Source organism: Gossypium raimondii, chromosome 2 (assembly GCF_025698545.1).
Source record: "Gossypium raimondii isolate GPD5lz chromosome 2, ASM2569854v1, whole genome shotgun sequence".
NCBI classification, from domain to species: Eukaryota; Viridiplantae; Streptophyta; class Magnoliopsida; order Malvales; family Malvaceae; genus Gossypium; species Gossypium raimondii.
Genome location: NC_068566.1, coordinates 41,361,928 through 41,381,954, shown reverse-complemented (window position 1 = coordinate 41,381,954; position 20,027 = coordinate 41,361,928). Strand labels below are relative to the sequence as shown.

Here is a 20,027-nt window from a genome sequence, read left to right as displayed (position 1 = left end):
ATTGGTGGCATTTAAATTTAATATATTAAATGTTTATAAAATTTTAGAATAAGCTATACTGTTAGTCACTCTAAAACAAGTTCATTCTTATTCTGATTACTTTAATTTTTCTTTTGTCAATTTAGTCACTGCTATTAGAAAATTTGTTCAAAATTGTCACTCAATTTTTATCTCATTAACGGATTGCTGACTGAACCTGTCACATCAACATTTTTCACGACATTCTATAGAAAAAATTATAAAGTCAAAAATTATTCTTTTAGTCCCTTTAAAATTTTTATGTTAATCTCTTAAATCCCCCACTATCTCCTCCGTTTCCTCCTCCGATCTTGACATTGACTGGATGTGAGTTTTTCCACCATTACTTTTCGAGCTCCGTCACAACACAACACCATCGTCAATCAGTACATTGAATCACTGGTTGATTGACAGCGGTGGTTGTGCCATGATAGAGCTCGAAAAGTAATAGTCGGAAAACTCACAACCACTTAGTGTTGAGATCGGAGGAGGAAATGGAGGAGATAGTGGGGGATTTAAGGGATTAACTTAAAACTTTGTAATTTTTAAAGGGACTAAATGAATAATTTTGAAATTTTTCAACAAAATATCGTGAAAAAAATATTGACGGTAGTAGCTAAATTAATAAAAAAAATTAAAGTAACCAAAATAGGAACGGCTATGTTTAGGGTTACTAACGGGGTAGTTTAACCAAAATTTTATTATTAATTGAAAATTTAAAGTGAAAATACTCGTTAAAGAAAATAGAAAAAAAATGGATGGATTGGAAACGGTTTTACCGGTTTGGAGCACTGTGGAAGCGCTCCCTTATAAACCATAAAAGGAGCATGCAACCGAAGGACCCGGTAAAATGTTTTAAAGCAAGTGCCAAGTTTACCATATTCGTTTTAAATTTCAAAAAGTTTATCATTTTTGCACTTGCCATTTCATTTTTTTGAAGGCGGGCAGCTTTCATATCCATCTTTCTCTCATTTTCCTTTTGCTTTTGCTCTGGTAAATTTTCTGTTTCTCCTCTCTTTGGTTCCTGTTTCATCACGTAATGCGATATATTGTTGGTTCTCAGTCTAGTTGCCATTTGGCATTGTGTTAATTTTGTAAGATTTGTGTTATCTGATCTTTAGTTAAATTTTTTGGATAATTTATGATTTTCTAGCATCTAATGATTGGATCTAGGATGATTCTCTGTTTGGTTCGTGAGAAAATATAGGAAAATGGAAAGAAGGCAATAAATGTATATTTCAATATTCCTGTTTTATCATGTACTCCGCATGTTGTTGGTTTTCGATCCGGTTTTCATTTGGCATTTAAAGAAAGTGAGAATAAGGCAAAATGAAGCATGCTTTTATTGATTGAAATTAGAGTGTTTATAGAGCAATACACATCTAACAGAATTTAAAATAAGAGTTTAAAATAAATCAAAACGCAATAAAAGATAATAATCAACCAACAAAATATCCTAAAAAAGATAATAAATCAAAATTTAAAAGTTCAGTCATATACTAATAAATTTGTAGGAATTCTAAACATCTACTAATTAGTTTTTTTGGTTGTTGTTGTTCTTGATCGGAATTTTTGTATAAGTTATGATTCTTTGGCTTCTAGTGATTGAATATAGGATGATTTATTGTTTTATTTCCATTAATTTCATGGAATAACTTTTTCTTTTTATTTATCGATCAAGAAGATGAAGAAGATGAAATTGTGTGATTTTCACGAATGAATTCTGTTCTTCCGTTTCATCATAGTATTCTTGAATACAATGTTTGTGATGGACTTTTTTTATTGTGGGCTAGGAATATTCTCCCACATTATGTTTTGCTTGAATCTTTCCAATTTCCCGATGAACGGGGATGCTTTGGTGTTATAACATGGCATATAAATGATTTTAAAAAAATCATGCTTGTTGAATTGTAACTGTTCCCTCATTTCAGCTGGTGATACAAGATGGCTGACGGTGAGGATATTCAACCACTTGTATGCGATAATGGAACTGGAATGGTTAAGGTATGCTGTTAGGATTCACCGTCTGATGTTCTAAGCTATGTTGCTTGTATTTTTTTATTTTTCCTCACAGCCCTGTTGTCTCATACATGGATATGAGGTTATTACCTCCAAAATCTTACAATTACATGGAAAACTTAAAAGTGCATAACCATACTTGTATCGGGTACATACTCGTATTTGATACTCAAACCCAAGTCCAAGTAACATTGGTCTTTTAACTTTATATATGATCTTTTCCTAGTGATGCATTTTACTCTTTTTAGGCTGGATTTGCTGGTGATGATGCTCCAAGGGCTGTGTTCCCTAGTATTGTGGGTCGTCCACGTCACACTGGTGTGATGGTCGGCATGGGTCAGAAAGATGCATATGTTGGGGATGAGGCTCAGTCCAAGCGTGGTATTCTCACTCTCAAGTATCCAATTGAACATGGTATTGTTAACAACTGGGATGATATGGAAAAGATTTGGCATCACACCTTTTACAATGAACTTCGTGTGGCTCCTGAAGAACACCCGGTTCTTCTCACTGAAGCACCTCTCAACCCGAAAGCCAATCGTGAGAAAATGACCCAAATTATGTTTGAAACCTTCAATACTCCTGCCATGTATGTTGCTATTCAGGCTGTTCTCTCCCTCTATGCAAGTGGTCGAACAACTGGTAAGCCATTGACTACTCTTGATCTCATGCATAAAACTTGATCATCTGCAGGAATTTTCTTGTGGATTAATTGTGAAAAATGTGAAATGACTACAAGTTGGGTTGCCTTTTATCCTTGATGTCTTGTTTCTATTGATTTTGTGTCCATTTAGTGATTTTCATAATGTGGATTGTTTGAAACTACAATCACATCTTTATAATCTATGTTTAGTGCTCGTAATATCTAATAACCAATCTCTACAATTCTTTTATGTAGGTATTGTTCTGGACTCTGGAGATGGTGTAAGTCATACTGTCCCCATTTATGAAGGATATGCGCTCCCACACGCCATTCTCCGACTTGACCTGGCTGGCCGTGACCTTACTGATGCCCTTATGAAAATCTTGACTGAACGTGGTTATTCATTCACCACTACGGCTGAGCGTGAAATTGTGAGGGACGTGAAGGAGAAGCTGGCATATATTGCACTTGATTTCGAGCAAGAGCTGGAAACTTCCAAAACTAGTTCTTCCATTGAGAAGAGCTATGAGTTGCCTGATGGCCAGGTGATCACAATTGGTGCTGAGCGTTTCCGTTGCCCAGAAGTCCTTTTCCAGCCTTCCATGATCGGAATGGAAGCCGCTGGCATTCATGAAACGACATACAATTCTATAATGAAGTGCGATGTTGATATCAGGAAGGATTTGTATGGAAACATTGTTCTCAGTGGTGGAACCACAATGTTCCCGGGAATTGCTGACAGAATGAGCAAGGAAATCACAGCCTTGGCCCCAAGCAGCATGAAAATTAAGGTGGTAGCTCCACCTGAAAGGAAATACAGTGTCTGGATTGGAGGCTCCATCTTAGCATCTCTCAGTACTTTCCAGCAGGTATTATTGACTTCATGTAGTTGTTGTTAATGATAAACTGAAAGATCAATTTCAGAATAAATTAGACCCGCTAATTCTGACTTAGAACCCGAAATCTGATCCAATGAACTTGAACCCAAATCTGTTCCCATCCAATACTACCCTGAAAAGTTAACAACCTAAACCCAAACTTGAAAACCCGACACACAATCAACCTGAATCAAAATCCATTCCAATTCAATTTGATTGTAAAAAGTTAACATCCAAACCTGAATAAATCCAAACCGAAAATAATCTGAATCCAAAATAATTTGAATTCGAAATGATCTAAACCTATAATGACCTGGATCGAAATGACCTTGAAATTTTTAGAACACCAATTGAGCCGACCTGCCAGGTCTGGACTAAGTGCAATTGCAGTTAACATAAAAGTGCATTATATTTTTATCATGGAGGCAATTTAGGACATGTTTTTGTTATAAATGATTCAATTTAGGGCATGGTTGCAGAGAGATTTAGTCACTGTAATTTGTAATGCAGATGTGGATTGCGAAGGCAGAGTATGATGAATCTGGCCCATCTATTGTGCACAGGAAATGCTTCTAATGCTTCAGAATGCAAAAAGGCCTAAAGTAATTAATGTCTTGGTTTTTTCTTTTTCTTTTTTTGGCTAAACGATTTCAGGCTCCTAAGTTCTTAAACCATTGCTGTTTTTTAAAATTTTCTCCTCTTTCATTTCCTTCTATTTCTAAGAGTTTCTTGATGATAATAGTCGAAAAAAATGAACTACAAGAGATTATGGTAGATTTCAAATTCCTTTTTTATGCCCTTTAGCAGTTCTTGAACGATTTTGATTCAACGCCAATTTTTTTTCTCTTTTCTCTTCTGTATTTTCTTTAGTTTCTTCATGCTCTTTTAAATCTCCCTTTTGGTTGATTTTTTTTAAATTTTTTTTTTGTTATTTAAGAATGTTTGTAAGCGCTTTGTGGTATGATTAAGGAAATATTTACAATAAATGTACTTTTAATTATTGTTGATTTAAAGTAATCCTGATTTCTTTCCTATGTTAATAATATTGTTTTTCCTTTATATATTTTTATACAATATTATTCTTATTCATAATCCCTAATTTTTAAATTGAAAGAAAAACATGCTAATATTAATTAAACTAAAACTCAACCGACTTTTATAATTAAATTCAACAAAAGGTGTCATCGACTTCCTTTTTTTTTAAAGAGAAATCTCAAATAATGAACAATCTTTGCAACACTGCCAGTGAATGTTTTAGGAATTGACAAGTGTTCTGTAAAAATATAGTAAAATATTTAAAAATAAAAATACATGACAACTTTTTATTTTTAAAACTGCTTGTGAAATAAAAAAATTACAGTACCAGCATACTCAATTCTAACCCTTCTAAAATCTTTGTTAGCACAGATGGATAAGCAATTTGGAATCACAAGTTATTAGTACATCATAATCTTACTATAAAAACGAAAGCTCTAGGTTATTCATGGCTTTGTAAATCTCAACTTTTGTAAACTATTGAAGCAAAAGATGCTAATTTAGATATATAAATCACATATATATATATATATATCATATGCTACAAGCCACCATTTAATCTCTACATACCACAGATATTCTTGTTAAGTAGATTTGATGAACTAATAAACATACAAATTTCAGTTTATATATATATATATATATATATAATCTCAGGAACAAGTAATTAAGTTTTTTACTTGCGCATAAGATGCTCAAAAGATCATATAACTGCTTAAAAGGTAGCACTCAAAGAGTGTATAATAAGAACAGAATCTGCATAGTGTACCTCTCAACATCGAAGCATCGGTGAAGAAGCTTGATTCCCATTGTCATTGAAAGGGTGATCACCTTCTATGGTGATTGGTGGCTTGGGTTCATTGTTTTCACTCCCCAAAAGTGGATTACACTCCGCAGTTGCAGTCCAGTTATGAACTTCTTCCTTCAAAGGAACCATGTTTTCTTTGAAACCTGTTTCAACTTCAGGCTTCTCAGGCAAATTATGTCCTTTACTGAAACTCTTGCTCAACTCTGATTTATCGACTTTATTCGTAGGGGGGAGCTGATTTTCTTGGTTTTCGTGGTCGTTAAAATCGGAGTTGCTCCTTCCATACGTTGCATTGGATGATTCTGGCAAAATGGCTTGTTGTGTTGAAGAAGAAGAAGAAGAAGACCTTTGGGAGAAACTGCCAAAGCCTTGGATCCCTCTTGTTAGCTTCCGAGCTCGGTTCCTCTCTTCTTTCAAAACAGGCCCTTTCTCAAGCAGCTTCATTACTCTTTCTGATTTCTTTCTAACAGCTAATCCCCAATTGAATCTGCAAATCAAATTACATATTTAGATTCATAAAACTCCAAGACATATGATTGATGAAATTTAAAGGTCTAATTCTAGTTTTAGATTTAACCTTTCTACTTTAATTTTGTATTATTTAGTCCTATATTTTTATAATGTTATTAGTAGGTCCAAATTGATATGCTCACTGAGTCAAGATCACATGAAAATTCAATTGTGTATTCAAGCACTTTTTTGGTATCAAAACAAGCTTACAAATTCTACTTCTGTTTGGAAAAGGGAATGGTTTCCAAACATGCGGTTCGAACACTGAACTTGATGCCAACAAACTTAAGGTTGCTATCGATTTGGAGCTACTTATATTATGCTCAATTAATCCAGAGAAAATAAATACAAAAATTCATTATAGTAGAGGGACTAAAACCAGAATTAGACCAAGTTTAAAACAAACCCTTTCTCGTCTACATATTGAAAGCTTTGCATCTTTAAGACGGCATCTTTATCAGCCTGGAACTCCTCTGCCGTACTCTCTGGTCCATGAGTCAACAAATGTTCAAGCACTATCAGAGAATTGTAAGAGGTTCTCCATGTCTTTCTTTCAAATTTGCCCAATCTGATTCACACAAGCAAAACATCGAACACATGTCAGACCATGTAAAATCCCATCAAAATTACAAAGAAGTAAATATAATTAAATACAAACTTGTTATGTAAAATCTCCACGATCCTCCAATAATCATCTAATTCAAAAGCAGCCCTTGAGATGGAACCAAGAGTCTGGGTGTTTGGTGCCCATGGATTCCCATTCGTAGCTTCTTCAGTCAACCTGTAGATAAACGATTAATAATAGTCTTTTCACTTGGACTCAGTACATAATCATGAATCGAAGAGCAAATAATAAGGCAAAAAGAAAAAGGAAGATACAGCTGAGCAGGGGTGACATCAGTTAAAGCTAAACGAGCTGTTTTGATCTTCTCCTTGAGGAAGAAAGAAGCTTGTTTCTTGAATTCATGGAAGAAAGGAGAAGAACCCATGTTGCTGCTTGGACTCTTGCTTAAGATGGACATGATCTTAAGGCCCTTTGAAATCTCTAAGCCAAGATTTTGGATGAAGAAGGGATTCAAAGGAACAGTGAAAAATGCTACACCTAATATGTACGAAAAAGAAGGAAGAAGGGAAGGGAATTTGGGTGTACAATGGATGGTTTACTACATGAGGAGAAGATTTCAAAGCTGATTTCATTGATTTGGAGTACATGGGTTTGAAATGTCTCAGCTACCCCCCCCCCCCCCCCCAAAAAAAAAAAAAGAAGAAGATTAACCTTGGGATTTGTAGATTGAATACAAAAATGGTGTTAAAGTCAACATCCACATGCTGTTGGGCAGCGGGTGCTTGGTTTTGAATTTGAAAAAGAAGGGAACAATGGGTAGCTCCACCTCAAATTTAACACCTAGCAAAGGATTGAAGTAGTCTCCACCCTCTACTATTTGAGAATTGAGACTTTGAGAGTTTGGGAAATTGATAAGGTAAAGTAACATGAAAGTAGGTAAAATTTGTGCTCTATCTCACTTTTCTTTTTTTAATTAAGTAGTTGAAGTAAGAATATAACATTACTTTGCTTAGAGTCTAGAGGTTTAGAAATTGGTTAATATACTATTTGCCCCCTAAAATTGTACTTAATTATCACTTTAGTATTAAAAGAATTTTTTTTATCAGTTTGGTACTTGAAGTTTCCAAATTGTTATCAGTTTGCCCCAACCGCTAACGGTGTCAAAAAGATGGTGTGAAGCAACTCGGAATATTATTTTTCTTGAAATAAAGTAAGAAATCTAAAATAATGGAAAAATAAAATAGTAAAAATTCAGAAAGTCCTCAAAAAATATTTAAAAATCAGAAGAAAAAATATCAAATTATGAGAAATTAAAAAATATTTAATTTTTAAAATACATAAAGAAAACATTTTACATGTTTTTATATAATTCTATATGTTTTTTATCTTTTATGTATTTTCAAAAAAATAAAAATAAATATTTTTAAATTTTTCGAAATTTAATATACTTCTATATTTTTTTCTGATTTATAAAAAAAAGTGAGAATTTTTCTGAATTTTTTTCAATTCTTTTAATTCATTTCTGACAAATAGGATTTAGGTGACAGTGTGCGATGAACATTATTGCTAATACAAGAAAATGTAAGTTTAAGTGTGCTGAAACGCATTATCCCCCTATTTATAGATTGAGGAGAGACTATGATCAATTCTAAACATTGTGTCAAAAAGTATAAACACAATTATAACCAAATATGAATCACGAGTATTTTTTTTTTTTTTTGAAATTTAAAGAAATGGGGGGTTTGGTCTAATTTTGAAAGGCATACAACATTGCAATTAACCAAACCCAACATAAAATAATAAAGTGTTTTCAACAACAAGATTAATGTTGGTCCATTTGGTTATTCTCATATTTAATTCATACGACTGCAATCTGCAAACCGGCTTATTTATTTATAATACAATCTTCAATCTTACGTTTTTTGTTTGTTTACTTTAAAGCATTTTGAAGCTTTCTACTCTTTGTTTTTCTTTTCTAATCTTAACCCTGTCGTCACTGGTTTTCTTGGACTTTTTAATTAAAATTTGTTGATGTCACCAACTGTTAAATTATGAAAATATTTTCTTAATTAAATTAAGTTGTATTATTCGATGGTACTTTGGTCTTTTCATTAAACTAAGATATATTTATCGCACTTTATTACTTTCATCAATTGTATATATTAATAATGTATGTGATTGAGTTGGTGTCACAAACTAACTCGACGCCAACTAAAGATTGATAACAATACAAAAATAAACAATTAAATATATATTTTTTCATTTTATTATAATACGTATTTTATGTGTAATTATTATTTATTATATATATTTATGATTTCGTAGGATAAAATTTCTGTAATCATTTAAATTGCTTTTAATATTAAAAGGTTTTCGAAAACAACTTAACTCTGAAAATAACAAGGAAAATGACGGCAGCGTAAGTTTTGATTGTATTAAAATTATTTATTTATTTTATGAAAAGTTGTTTTATTAAAAAAATTCAAATTAAAAGTGGTTTATTAATAAGATTATCCATGATGGTTAGGGTGTTTATTTGGGTTCGAATTGCACTAATCCTCTTATTGTTAAGACTTTAGCTTCATCTTGTAATTTATCCAAAATTTTGACTTTACTTTTAATTGTTAAACGATATCAATAAGTTTTTTATATAGGAAGTAAAAGTTGACTCTCCTAATTATAATTTTAGAAATTTAACATTTTATTGGATAAACTACACAATTAGTCATCAAATTTTCACGAGTTTTCATTTTGAACACCAAAATTAAATAAAAATTTCTTTTAGGCATTACCGTTAAAAACTAGTATCATTTTGGTCACTTGACATTAATTCAATATTATTGTACACTTATTTTAGTCATCAAACTTTAATAAACTTTTATTTTGATTACTCATTTTCTTTTCTAAATTAATTTTACTTTTTCAAAAAATGTTTTTCCTATAAAATCCAAGTTTTTACTATAGAATCCAAGGTAATTCACTAGGAAAAACTGAGGGCTTTCCTTTTTATCGAAAAATAAATAAATTTAATTTTAAAAGGAGTAAAAGGAAATGAAAAAGATTAAATGTTTTTCCTATGAAAACCTAATTTTTCCTATAAAATCCAAATAATTCCCACTAAAACCTTAATTTTTTCCCTTTTGCTAGGAAAAAGTTTAAAATTAATTCTAAAATTTAAAAAAATAAAATGATAAATGATTATTCCCATAAAACCCACGTTTTTCCTATAAAACTCAACTAATTTTCTATAAAATCCCAGATTTTTCCCTTTTATTCAGAAAAACTAAAACTAATTAAATAAGGAAAATAAAAAATAAATGATTTTTCATGTAAAAATCTAAGTTTTTCCTTATACACCCAAGTTTTTCCTTTTACTAAAAAACTAAAATTAATTCTAAAAAGTTTTAAAAAGTAAAATAAGTGACCAAAATAAAAATTTGCTAAAGTTGGCTAACTAAAATGAATGTACAATAACATTCAATTAACGGTGAGTAACCAAAATGAAAATAATTTTAATACCAATGCCTAAAAAAAATGATTTTAACAGCCTAAAATGAAAATTTTATTTTCCAGCACACTTTTGAAAGTTGGATAACAAATGTGTAGTGTACTCATTTCTATTCTTTTGATTTAATAAATGAAGTTTAATTAATTATTAAAATATTTTCTTTAAATTGGATTAAGTGATTTAAAAAAAATATTCATGTGAACAATTTAAAACCACGAGAAGCCATGTAAGCAAAAAAAAAAAACAAGACTTTTCCTCAACTTCTTTGAAGCACTGTTGAAAAACTTTAACATCATGTTTGGTTGGGGGAATGGAATAGGATAGTAATGGAATAGAGTTGTAATAAGTAATTTAATTGTTTGGTTGAATGGAATGGTATAGAGCTGTAATAGTATTCATGTATTTGATTGAATGGAATAGATGTTGTAATAGCATAAGGAAAAATACTTAAATGACCAAAATACCCTTAGCGAATTTTTAGGTAAATGATTATTGTTATTGTTATTAAATTTTAAAAGATAATTATTAAATTTAATTTAATAAAAATGAAAATAAATAATTTAATCATATTTTAACATAATTATTATTAAATACAATTTAATAAAATAATATATAATTTAATAACATTCTTAATATAATTTTATTAAAGTATAAATTAAAAAATCATAATATATAATATTAAAAATAATATATAACCTAGATTATTATTTTTAAGTCATAACGTATAATTATATGCTAAAATATTATCAATGAAAAAATAATTTAATTATCTTGTAAACTAAAAACAAAATATTAGAAGTAATAAATAGATTGAAAAATATATTTTACATCCAAATATAATGTTCATATATTAACAAAAAGTTACATGATATCATTAGTTTATATGACATAATCTATATATTAAATTTTACAACATAAAAAAGTTAGAACAGTCTGTGACATTCTACTAATGGCATCTTACCATCCAAATATTACATATAAAAAGAGTTACTAAAACATCACCAACACAACCATGATTTTTAATGGTCAAAAAGAAATCTTCTCACCCATTTCAATCGCACAGAAGAATGTAGACTAAAGAAAATGAGCATTTGCGTTGGATGGTCTGTGATTTTACTCAATGCACAATAGCGCTCATCCTCAGTTAATCCTTCTATTTCACATAAGACTGGATATAATTTTTGAGCACTTTCTTGGATCACTTCTCGGAGGCAATGCTCCTACTTAATTCAAGGTCAACAGTTCGTATCTTTTCCCCTAAAAATATGGCAGCATTAGTAATTGAAGCAGAAATTTGTTCACTTCCGTCAGAAATCTTTTTTTTCTTCTTTGAAGACGTGGAACCATCTTGGTTTGGCTTTGACGGTTGCAATTGTGTAGTTGAGACATTCATCTCATCCAAGAAAACATCATCTTCGCATCTATGGTAATTGTATCCTTCTTCAAGATTATTTACAATAGCTACATCCTCAACATCTATTTCTTCAACAATATTTGCAGTTGTTTGAGCATCTTTCCTAGTGGCTTGATCTTTTGCATATATGGAAGTAAGTTGGTCATAATAAGGGAAATTGCAATGTCTGAATTGACAGGCTGCTTTATGACTCTATAAAAAAAGAAGGAATTCACATTAGATATATGTTTGGTCAAAACAAGATAATAAAATACATGAAATAATTCTTACACTTATATATGAGTTTCACATAGCATCTTCAGCAACAACCATCTACCTATGCTAGTCCTAACCAAAGACGTTATCGTCTTTTCCACTGAGCATGTCATAAACGACTGTCCAATCCCTTTTCAATATCCTAATCATCGATTCAAGATTAGGTTTAGCCTTTAACATAGCATGAGGTAAAAAATTTTCTAATATTCTTTCCAACTCATTTAAATAACCGGCCTTGAATCCTATATCTGTGTTCTAGGTTCTGACATTGGATAAGTCGACCGTACAGACAACCAACGCAACATCTTCTTCTGGAACCCATTTTCTTTTGGTTCTTAGAGAATTTTGGAAAGAAGCAATTGATTGTGAAAAGCTTGACATAACTATCTTAAGAAAAAATACAAATTAAAATTAGGTTCAATATTATGAATCAGAAGGTTGACACCTTTATAAAATTATAACACATGACGAATCCAAAGAAAATAAATTAAAGTTATAATTCAACAAGTCCAGTACAATACATAAAGATAGTAAACTAGATACATGAAATAACATTAACAAATTAACCTTCTACTATGTTTAATAAACCTAACTAATTTCTAGATGTTTGTCATTCATAGAACATTTGATTGGCTAGTTCTATCTTCCAAGTAACCCATGTATCCGATGGATGAACATTTATGATATTTGGTTCATCATCATCTATCACATTACTAGGTAATCATTCTCCCAACTCCGCTTCAATAGGATCAATACTCATATAGGTTCGAATAAAATTATAGAGCAAACAACATGCAATAATGATTCTATTGTGCACCCTCACAAGATAGAAAGATAAACTCTTAAGTATTTCCCATCTAAGTTTTAATAACCCAAAGCATCTTTCAATAACATTGGGTGCTGAAGCATGATTCATATTGAAAAATTCTTTTGGAGTACTTGGTTGATAACCCTAGCGCCACTCATTCAAATGAAATCTTTGTCCTTTAAAAGGCGCAAAAAATCCCTTACAGTTTGTGTAACCAACACCAACTAGATAATAACAACCTATAAAAAAGAAAAGAAAAACTATTTATTATGGTTAACTTTCCCAAAAAAGAATGATCTTAAAAATTAATTCAAATTCCTCCAATTCTACAATTTACCATGAGGAATTTTTAGTTCACGTCTCCTACTAATGGCATCTCGAAGAACTCATCCATCAACAAAAGAACATTCCCAACTAGGAAGAACATAAACAAAATGCATATCAAGTGTACAAACACCTAACATATTTGATGTTATGTCACCATTTCGCGTTCGATATCTAGGTTTATTAACTTTTGGAACCATAATTTTGATGTGGGTTCTGTCTAAAGCACCTAAGCAATTCTATATCACATGTATAAAACTTTGAGTTAGGATACTATATTTAAATCTAAATCAACTGAGTTATGTACGAGCTATATATGGAACTCAATCCAATACATTAAACCATTTCCACCTTGGGTTTGTAGAATTAGCTGTAATTGGCTCTGTCTTTTTAAATAACACATCTTGTAAGCGTATGACAACATTTAAAACATCGTAAAATGATTTGCTAACGATTTCCCCAGACCTATTAAAGTGATGCTTGATAACTTGGTTTTTAAGGTGATGAGAAATGATATGTAAAAACATTGTCACTTGCTCATCAACAAGCATGTTCCTTGACGATTTCAATCCTTCTAAAGTTTGTAACATCTCACATAGTTTAAAAAAGGTAAGTCTATTTATCCTAACTTGTTCAATACAAGTCTCGTCACTAGTATGTACAAGTTTTTTCACATAATCTCGTTGTGCATAAAAATCTAAAATATATAATCTAATCATTAATTTATAAGTATGTAGCCTGGAGACGACACCCAATGTAACTAAAAACCAACTCACAACTGTACACACTTGCAACCATACTGTCAATGCAAGACCAGTTCTTTTTCGCCTCACTTTGTACTATTAAAGACAAACGAGTCATTATTGCAAGATATTAAAACGTTAGATATCTTCAAATCATAGTATAAATTCAATTCTCCTTTAACAATCACATATAGTTTTAGCATATACTGATAAAAGCACCATAATCATTAGCTTAGCAATAGTGTGGAGTCGTGGATAGCTACAATTACATGACAAAGTTGTTACCACTGCATGATTTCACTTTACAACTGAAGTTCCATATTAAACAACTCGAGACATTGTCACCTCTACCAAAGACAACTTTTACACTTGTTTTATGCCTAAGAAGTACTACTAGATACAACTTGATTGATATTTGGACTAGTTATAACATATTTCCTTCATTGTAGTTTTTAATAACTGAATTAAAAGACTCAACAATGCCAATCCGAACCATGATTACTCTACTGCTTCTACACCAATTACTCAATTAAGTCTCTGATTTTGGTTGTTGAGCTATGTTTTTTTAGATAGTTTTTATTATAGAGTTGGCAATCCATGAATAGATGTTGTAATTTTTTTGGCTAAATTTTGTAAATATGATATAAAATTATCAAATATATTAATATTTAAACATTAATATGATATGTGTGGGTTATCCCTAGATTTTATGTTCATTATTGTATGATTGTATGTTATTTTATGGTATTCATCATTGCCTAATTGATGTGATATATATATCCAAAATAAATAAAAAATCATGAAGGATGTGTGAGTATGTATTATTTAACAGTACAGGAGTTCGCGGATCCAGCTCACACGAACCGAGTGAGGATCGCAGCTTTAGTCCACATATACCCAATGTGCTCACTAAAGGCTTGAGGTGCTCACAGAAGGGAGATCACGTGTCCTGCAGGTGACCTAGAGTGAAACACGTGTCCAGTGGGCCTAAAGCTCGCTCAGAATGTCAATTTCAAGAACAGAGAGGACCGCGTAAGCTGCAGGGGACCCAAGGTGAAACACATGTCCAACAGGCCTGGAGCCCACATGAAATGTCAGTTTTAGGAATCATGGAGTCAAGAAAAAACTGTGGGGCCAAGTTACAAGATGTGATAGTATAAATATCCGAATTCTCATGTTGATGAGAGAAAAGAGAAAAATTACTCAACAAAAATCTTAAAGAAAGATTTAAAAATTCTAATATGGACCAAGAAATAGAACTCTACTCGGAACTTTGAAGCTAATTAAAATAGAAAAATCCATAAAAATTAATCCAATAACACAAAACCATTAAAGAAAGCATCCAAACTAACATGGTTAAGAATGAAAATAACCACTCAAAATCAAATCTGAAGCAGAAAAAACCTCAATTTCTTGAACCTAATAGGTCAACAGGGAAAAAATCAGTGATAACTTTAGAGTTGCAAACATTAAAGCAGTATGAGAGCAAAAGAGAATTAGAAACCTCGGTTTAGCTTTCAGTTGCAGTAAGCTCGGAAACCTACCAAATTTCATGATTTTAATGAAAAGGAAAAGAAAATGAAGAAAGCAAGCAAGGAATAATGGTTTTAGAAAGGTGAGGGGCAAAAATTGGAAATAGGAAAAAAGAGAGAGTTTCCACCTGCATTGAATTGTTATTCAGTGATGAGGGAAAGGTTCAGGGATGCTGCCTTTTCATAGGATAAGGTTGTTTCCAAAGTAGACGTAATAAGTCATTACAACCAACCGAACATTAGTTTGGTGGTGGGCCCACCGAATTGGACTGTAACTCATTCCTACTCCCCCCAACCAAACATGATGTAAAATCCTAGAGCTAGAATTGGAAACCTTATAACACTATATTTAACAATTAATTGATTATTTGGTCTTTTTTTATGCAATATAATAATTTAGAAAATTTAAAGAAGCCACATGATTCAATTTAATAAATTTCCTTTAATATTATTATTAGTTGTACTTCAATTATCAAATAAAAAGAGTAAAGGAACTAGATTTCAAATAAATAAATAGTACATAGACTGAAAGCATAATTAGATCTTTTACATACATGTCAAGCTCAGGCCACAATATTCATGGCCCGATCTTACTCAAGTTTTAATTTATAATATATATTTTTATATATTATGTAATTTTTTATACAATACCTAGAACTACCTATAATCTCTCCGTAACCCTTAAATACGAGGATAAATGCGCTTCAACATGCTCAAACACACGTCTTCCTACACTAGCAATAATGTCGATGCCAATTGAGCTAAGACTCAGTCATATATTATGTAATTTATATCATAAAAAATAAATATATAATACTATTATGTAAATATTAAACATAAAATATCCACAAATGACATTATACCCATATGAGTAGTGTGCACTACAATCATGAAGTCTGTACCAATATGCTTTATAGACACCTGACTACTCTAAACTCTTTCTTTAACAACTAGGAACTTAATATCTATGTGCTTTAACTTTGATGTACTCCTATTGTTATTTGAATAAAGGACTAAGGATTTATTGTCACAAAACAACTGGTCTTTTTGTCCCATCTATCACATCCATATTCCATGGTTAGATGTCTTTTAACATGCTATAAACTTAGTTGTTATAGTGGAAGGAGCTACAAGTGTTAGCTTAATACTCTTCCAAGAGACAGCTCCTTCAGCAAGCAAATAAACATAACCTGATATGGATTTCATGTTATCTTGGCATCCTACAAAACCAAAGTTTGTATACCCAATGATCTCTAGCTTATCAAATCTTTGATATGTGAGCATGTGATTTTTGGTTTTCTAAAGATACCACATAACTTGTTTGGTTGCTTTCCAATGATTCACACCTAGATTTTTTAAATATCTGGCTAGCATCCAACAATGTACGCAATATTTGGATGTGTACAAACCTAAGCATACATTAAATTCCCACTGCTGAAACATAAGGAATCTTTTGCATTTTCTCAGTCTCAAAATCATTCTTGGGGCATTGATCAAAACTGAACTTGTCTCCTTTAGCAATAGGGGTATCACCTGATTTACAATCTTGCATGCCAAATCTCTTTAATATATTTCCAATATAGGCCATTTATGATAATCCAAGAATACCTTGAGAACGATCTCAAGATATCTGGATTCCTAATACAAAAGTTGCATCACCAAGATCTTTCACCTCGAAATTCCTTGCTAGGAATCTCTTGGTTGCATGCAACATGCCTATATCATTATTGGCAAGCAGTGTGTCATCAACATGTAAAACCAAAAATATATATTTAATCCTACTGAACTTGTGGTATATACAATTATTAACTAAATTTATCTCGAAACCGAATGAGATAGTCACTTGGTGAAATTTGTAATACCATTGACGAGATGCTTGCTTGAGCCCATAGATGGATTTCTTTAATTTTCAAACCATAGCTACACCATATAAATTGTCTCATCAATTTCGCCATTTAGAAATGTAGTCTTGACATTCATCTAATGTAGCTCTATTTTGTTTTTCAACAACACCATTCATAGTGGATGAACTTAACATAGTTTACTACAGGGCGATACCACTTTCCTCTAAGAATTTTGCAAATGGTCCTGGACGTTGCTCACCCGTACCGTCACATCTATCGTAATATTCACCACCACAGTTAGGTCTAACGCTTTTAATTCTTTTGTCGAGTTGATTTTCAACTTCAGCCTTATAATTTTTAAACATATCAAACGACTGTGATTTCTCATTAATGAGATAAAGGTAGTTCTAATATGTCTAGTTTCCTGTTGGCACCAAATCTCCTAATATTTGGTAGTTTCCCCTTAATGCAATTTACACACATTAAATTTCAAAAAATCAAGGGGGTTGAGAATATCGTCAAACACAAGTCTCTCAATTCTTCTTTTGGAGTTATGACCTAATCTCTTGTGCTACAACGAAGCCGAATTCTTAGTGGTTAATATGTGTTTCTTACCTATTATGATAGTATGCAAGGATCCATTAAATGAAGTAATAATACCAAGTAAATATAGATTACCATAAATTGATAAACAACCCGAACCAACCAATTTTGAATTATGAAAGAGAAAATTTTCCATTTCCAAATGAACAAGAATAACTGAAATTTGTCCAATGCTAAAATGGAAATCAAGTTCGGCCTAAAAAGACAATACAACAAAAGTCTCATTTAAATCCAATAAAATCTAGTCCTTAATAATAATCTAAAAGTTCATATTTCTTCAACTTCTGCCAAATCACCGTCAACTATATAGATGTATTTTCACCATCATTTGGCTTTCGATAGTTTTGACAACCTTGCATAGATACACTAATGTGAGTTGTTGCACCGAAATCTATCCACCAAATGTGTCTAGGTACCAAAGTTATTAACCTTAGAACAAACAAAATTAAGTAGTGCACCTTTTGCACCAAAAGATAAACAACCATCATTAGTTGAACCATTTTGTTGTTTCTTTTGTTGTATCGTATCCACAACTTTCGTATTTTTCTTTTTATACCACATTAAAGTTAGATTTTTTAAGAATATATCAATTTTAGTTTTTTTTTTTTTTTTTGTTCTTGACAAATCTCTTTTCAATGTTGACAGTGAATTGTTTAGCCACGGTAATCTTGTTGAACATAATGCCCCTAAATGTTTCAATTCATTCAATGAAGTTGGCAGATATAATAGTAGTTGAATCAAACAAAATAAGCTCACATCAGTCTTCAAATATAAACCAAACTAATAAATTTGAATAAAGGTAAACCTAATCTCAAGATATCAGATAGTCCATTAATATTTCATCTTTAGGCAAACTATATCAACTTGTAAGTAAGATCTTATTGTAGTAATCAAACACTAACAAAAAGAATATGACAAACAATAAATCTTCCTTTGAGCCAATTTATTACTCGCATATAAAATCAAATAACTGTCACATGTTTATTACCACGGTTGCACATGTAATTTTGTTAAATACTAACCTTCCTTTGGGTCGATAAATATTAACATGGCTTAAGTTACATGTACACAATTTTTCATATTTTAAAACAAAATAATTTCAACAACAAAGGTTACCTTGACAACTTATTGTTTCAACTAATTAGTTATTTTAAATATATATATATATATATATATATATATAATCATACCAATATTCAAATTTAACATTTCCATAATAGCCAAAGGTCAAAATTGAAAATTTTGATCACACTATAATTTCTAAAATAACTCAAAATAAAATTATTTAAATGTCGCAATCAAAACCAAAAACCTTAATTTTTAACTAATTTAATCTATAACCAATTTATTCAATCTTATTTAAAAGTAATAATATAATCATAAAATAATAAATAATAATATTCACGAAAACCATTAAACTTAAATCAATTAAAATTTGAATCCAATGTGCCACAGTGCACCAAAATACCAAAACATTTCTTATCGAATATTGCAAAAAGATTCTAACATTTGCAAAGTAGTTGTATGAAGAAAATAAAATCGAATTCAATGTCAAAGCTTAGATGCCACTTGTTAGAATAAAAAATTTGATATAAAATTTAATAAACAAGGATCTGTCATATCAGATCATCAAGAACAAGTCAAGGATAAAGACTAAATGCGGAAGAATACCTGAATCCATCAAAATCTTGAGATCTTGATATCTTGTGATTTTGATCTTCTAAATTAACACACGAGGATTTTAGAGAAAATGACTCTATTTTCTGAAAATGGTCCATCAGCAATTAGAAATTAATTACTAAAGTATCTACACATATTTTACTCATACTTTATTTAATAACTGAAGTCCAATAAGCCTTGACCGAATTAGATCACTCCTAATTTAGGCTAACATTTTATAATAGTATTATCAATTGTACGACAATTATTAAATAAAAAGAATAAAGGGATTAAATTTCAAATAAACAAATAGTACATAGACAAACAACATAATAAAACTTTCCTACATACGTGTCAAACTCGAGCCACAATATTCATGACCCGACCTTACTCAATTTTCAATTTATTATATATATATATATTTATATAGTATATAATTTATATCATAAAATATATATTACTATTATGTAAATATTAAAATATATAAATTCATGTATGCTTAAAATTTTAATAATATATATTTAGGAAATATTAAATAATAATAACATATTAATTTAAACAAATAAAATAAGTTTGATTTAAACATGTACAAATATGAGCAGCTTAACATAAATTGAAATTTATATTTTGAATCATGTTGAGTTTGGAGAATGATTTTAGCCTTCCAACTTCCCAACTTATCTTAATTGTTACTTTTAACATTTTTTGGAATTAATTACTACTTGAATTTAGAAACTGTTAATTAAATTAGTACTTGGTTGACACTGTTAATTTTATATTAACAATCAATGAAATAATGACAAGTGCTTTAAAATATTTCAATTTTTTTTATAAATAATTTTATATTTTCATTTCATGTTT

At 30.7% G+C, this 20,027-nt stretch overlaps 2 protein-coding genes across 2 annotated transcripts; one reads left to right on the top strand and one right to left on the bottom strand.

Annotated features, from left to right (window-relative positions):
* The first annotated feature begins 888 nt into the window (after nucleotides 1–888).
* On the top strand, nucleotides 889–4,575 carry LOC105788833 (actin). The gene is made up of 5 exons (XM_012615892.2): nucleotides 889–1,011; nucleotides 1,950–2,022; nucleotides 2,286–2,679; nucleotides 2,936–3,549; nucleotides 4,069–4,575. The coding sequence occupies exons 2-5, from the start codon at nucleotides 1,963–1,965 to the stop codon at nucleotides 4,132–4,134; spliced, it is 1,134 nt and encodes a 377-aa protein (XP_012471346.1). The 5' UTR covers nucleotides 889–1,011; nucleotides 1,950–1,962; the 3' UTR covers nucleotides 4,135–4,575.
* A 572-nt stretch (nucleotides 4,576–5,147) lies between these two features.
* On the bottom strand, nucleotides 5,148–7,156 carry LOC105788831 (uncharacterized). The gene is made up of 4 exons (XM_012615891.2): nucleotides 6,791–7,156; nucleotides 6,570–6,692; nucleotides 6,318–6,479; nucleotides 5,148–5,888 (listed from the first exon to the last, which is right to left on the bottom strand). Exons 1-4 carry the CDS (start codon nucleotides 6,931–6,933, stop codon nucleotides 5,366–5,368), a joined length of 951 nt encoding a protein of 316 aa, XP_012471345.1. The 5' UTR covers nucleotides 6,934–7,156; the 3' UTR covers nucleotides 5,148–5,365.
* Between the last annotated feature and the right edge of the window lie 12,871 nt (nucleotides 7,157–20,027).

Coding starts and splice junctions, on each gene's coding strand:
- LOC105788833 (XM_012615892.2), top strand. CDS start 1,963: ATGGCTGACGGTGAGGATATTCAACCACTTGTATGCGATAATGGAACT. Junction 2,680..2,935: donor TGCAAGTGGTCGAACAACTG/GTAAGCCATTGA, acceptor TCTTTTATGTAG/GTATTGTTCTGGACTCTGGA. Junction 3,550..4,068: donor CTCTCAGTACTTTCCAGCAG/GTATTATTGACT, acceptor TTTGTAATGCAG/ATGTGGATTGCGAAGGCAGA.
- LOC105788831 (XM_012615891.2), bottom strand. CDS start 6,933: ATGTCCATCTTAAGCAAGAGTCCAAGCAGCAACATGGGTTCTTCTCCT. Junction 6,480..6,569: donor GTGGAGATTTTACATAACAA/GTTTGTATTTAA, acceptor TGTGTGAATCAG/ATTGGGCAAATTTGAAAGAA. Junction 5,889..6,317: donor CAATATGTAGACGAGAAAGG/GTTTGTTTTAAA, acceptor TTTGATTTGCAG/ATTCAATTGGGGATTAGCTG.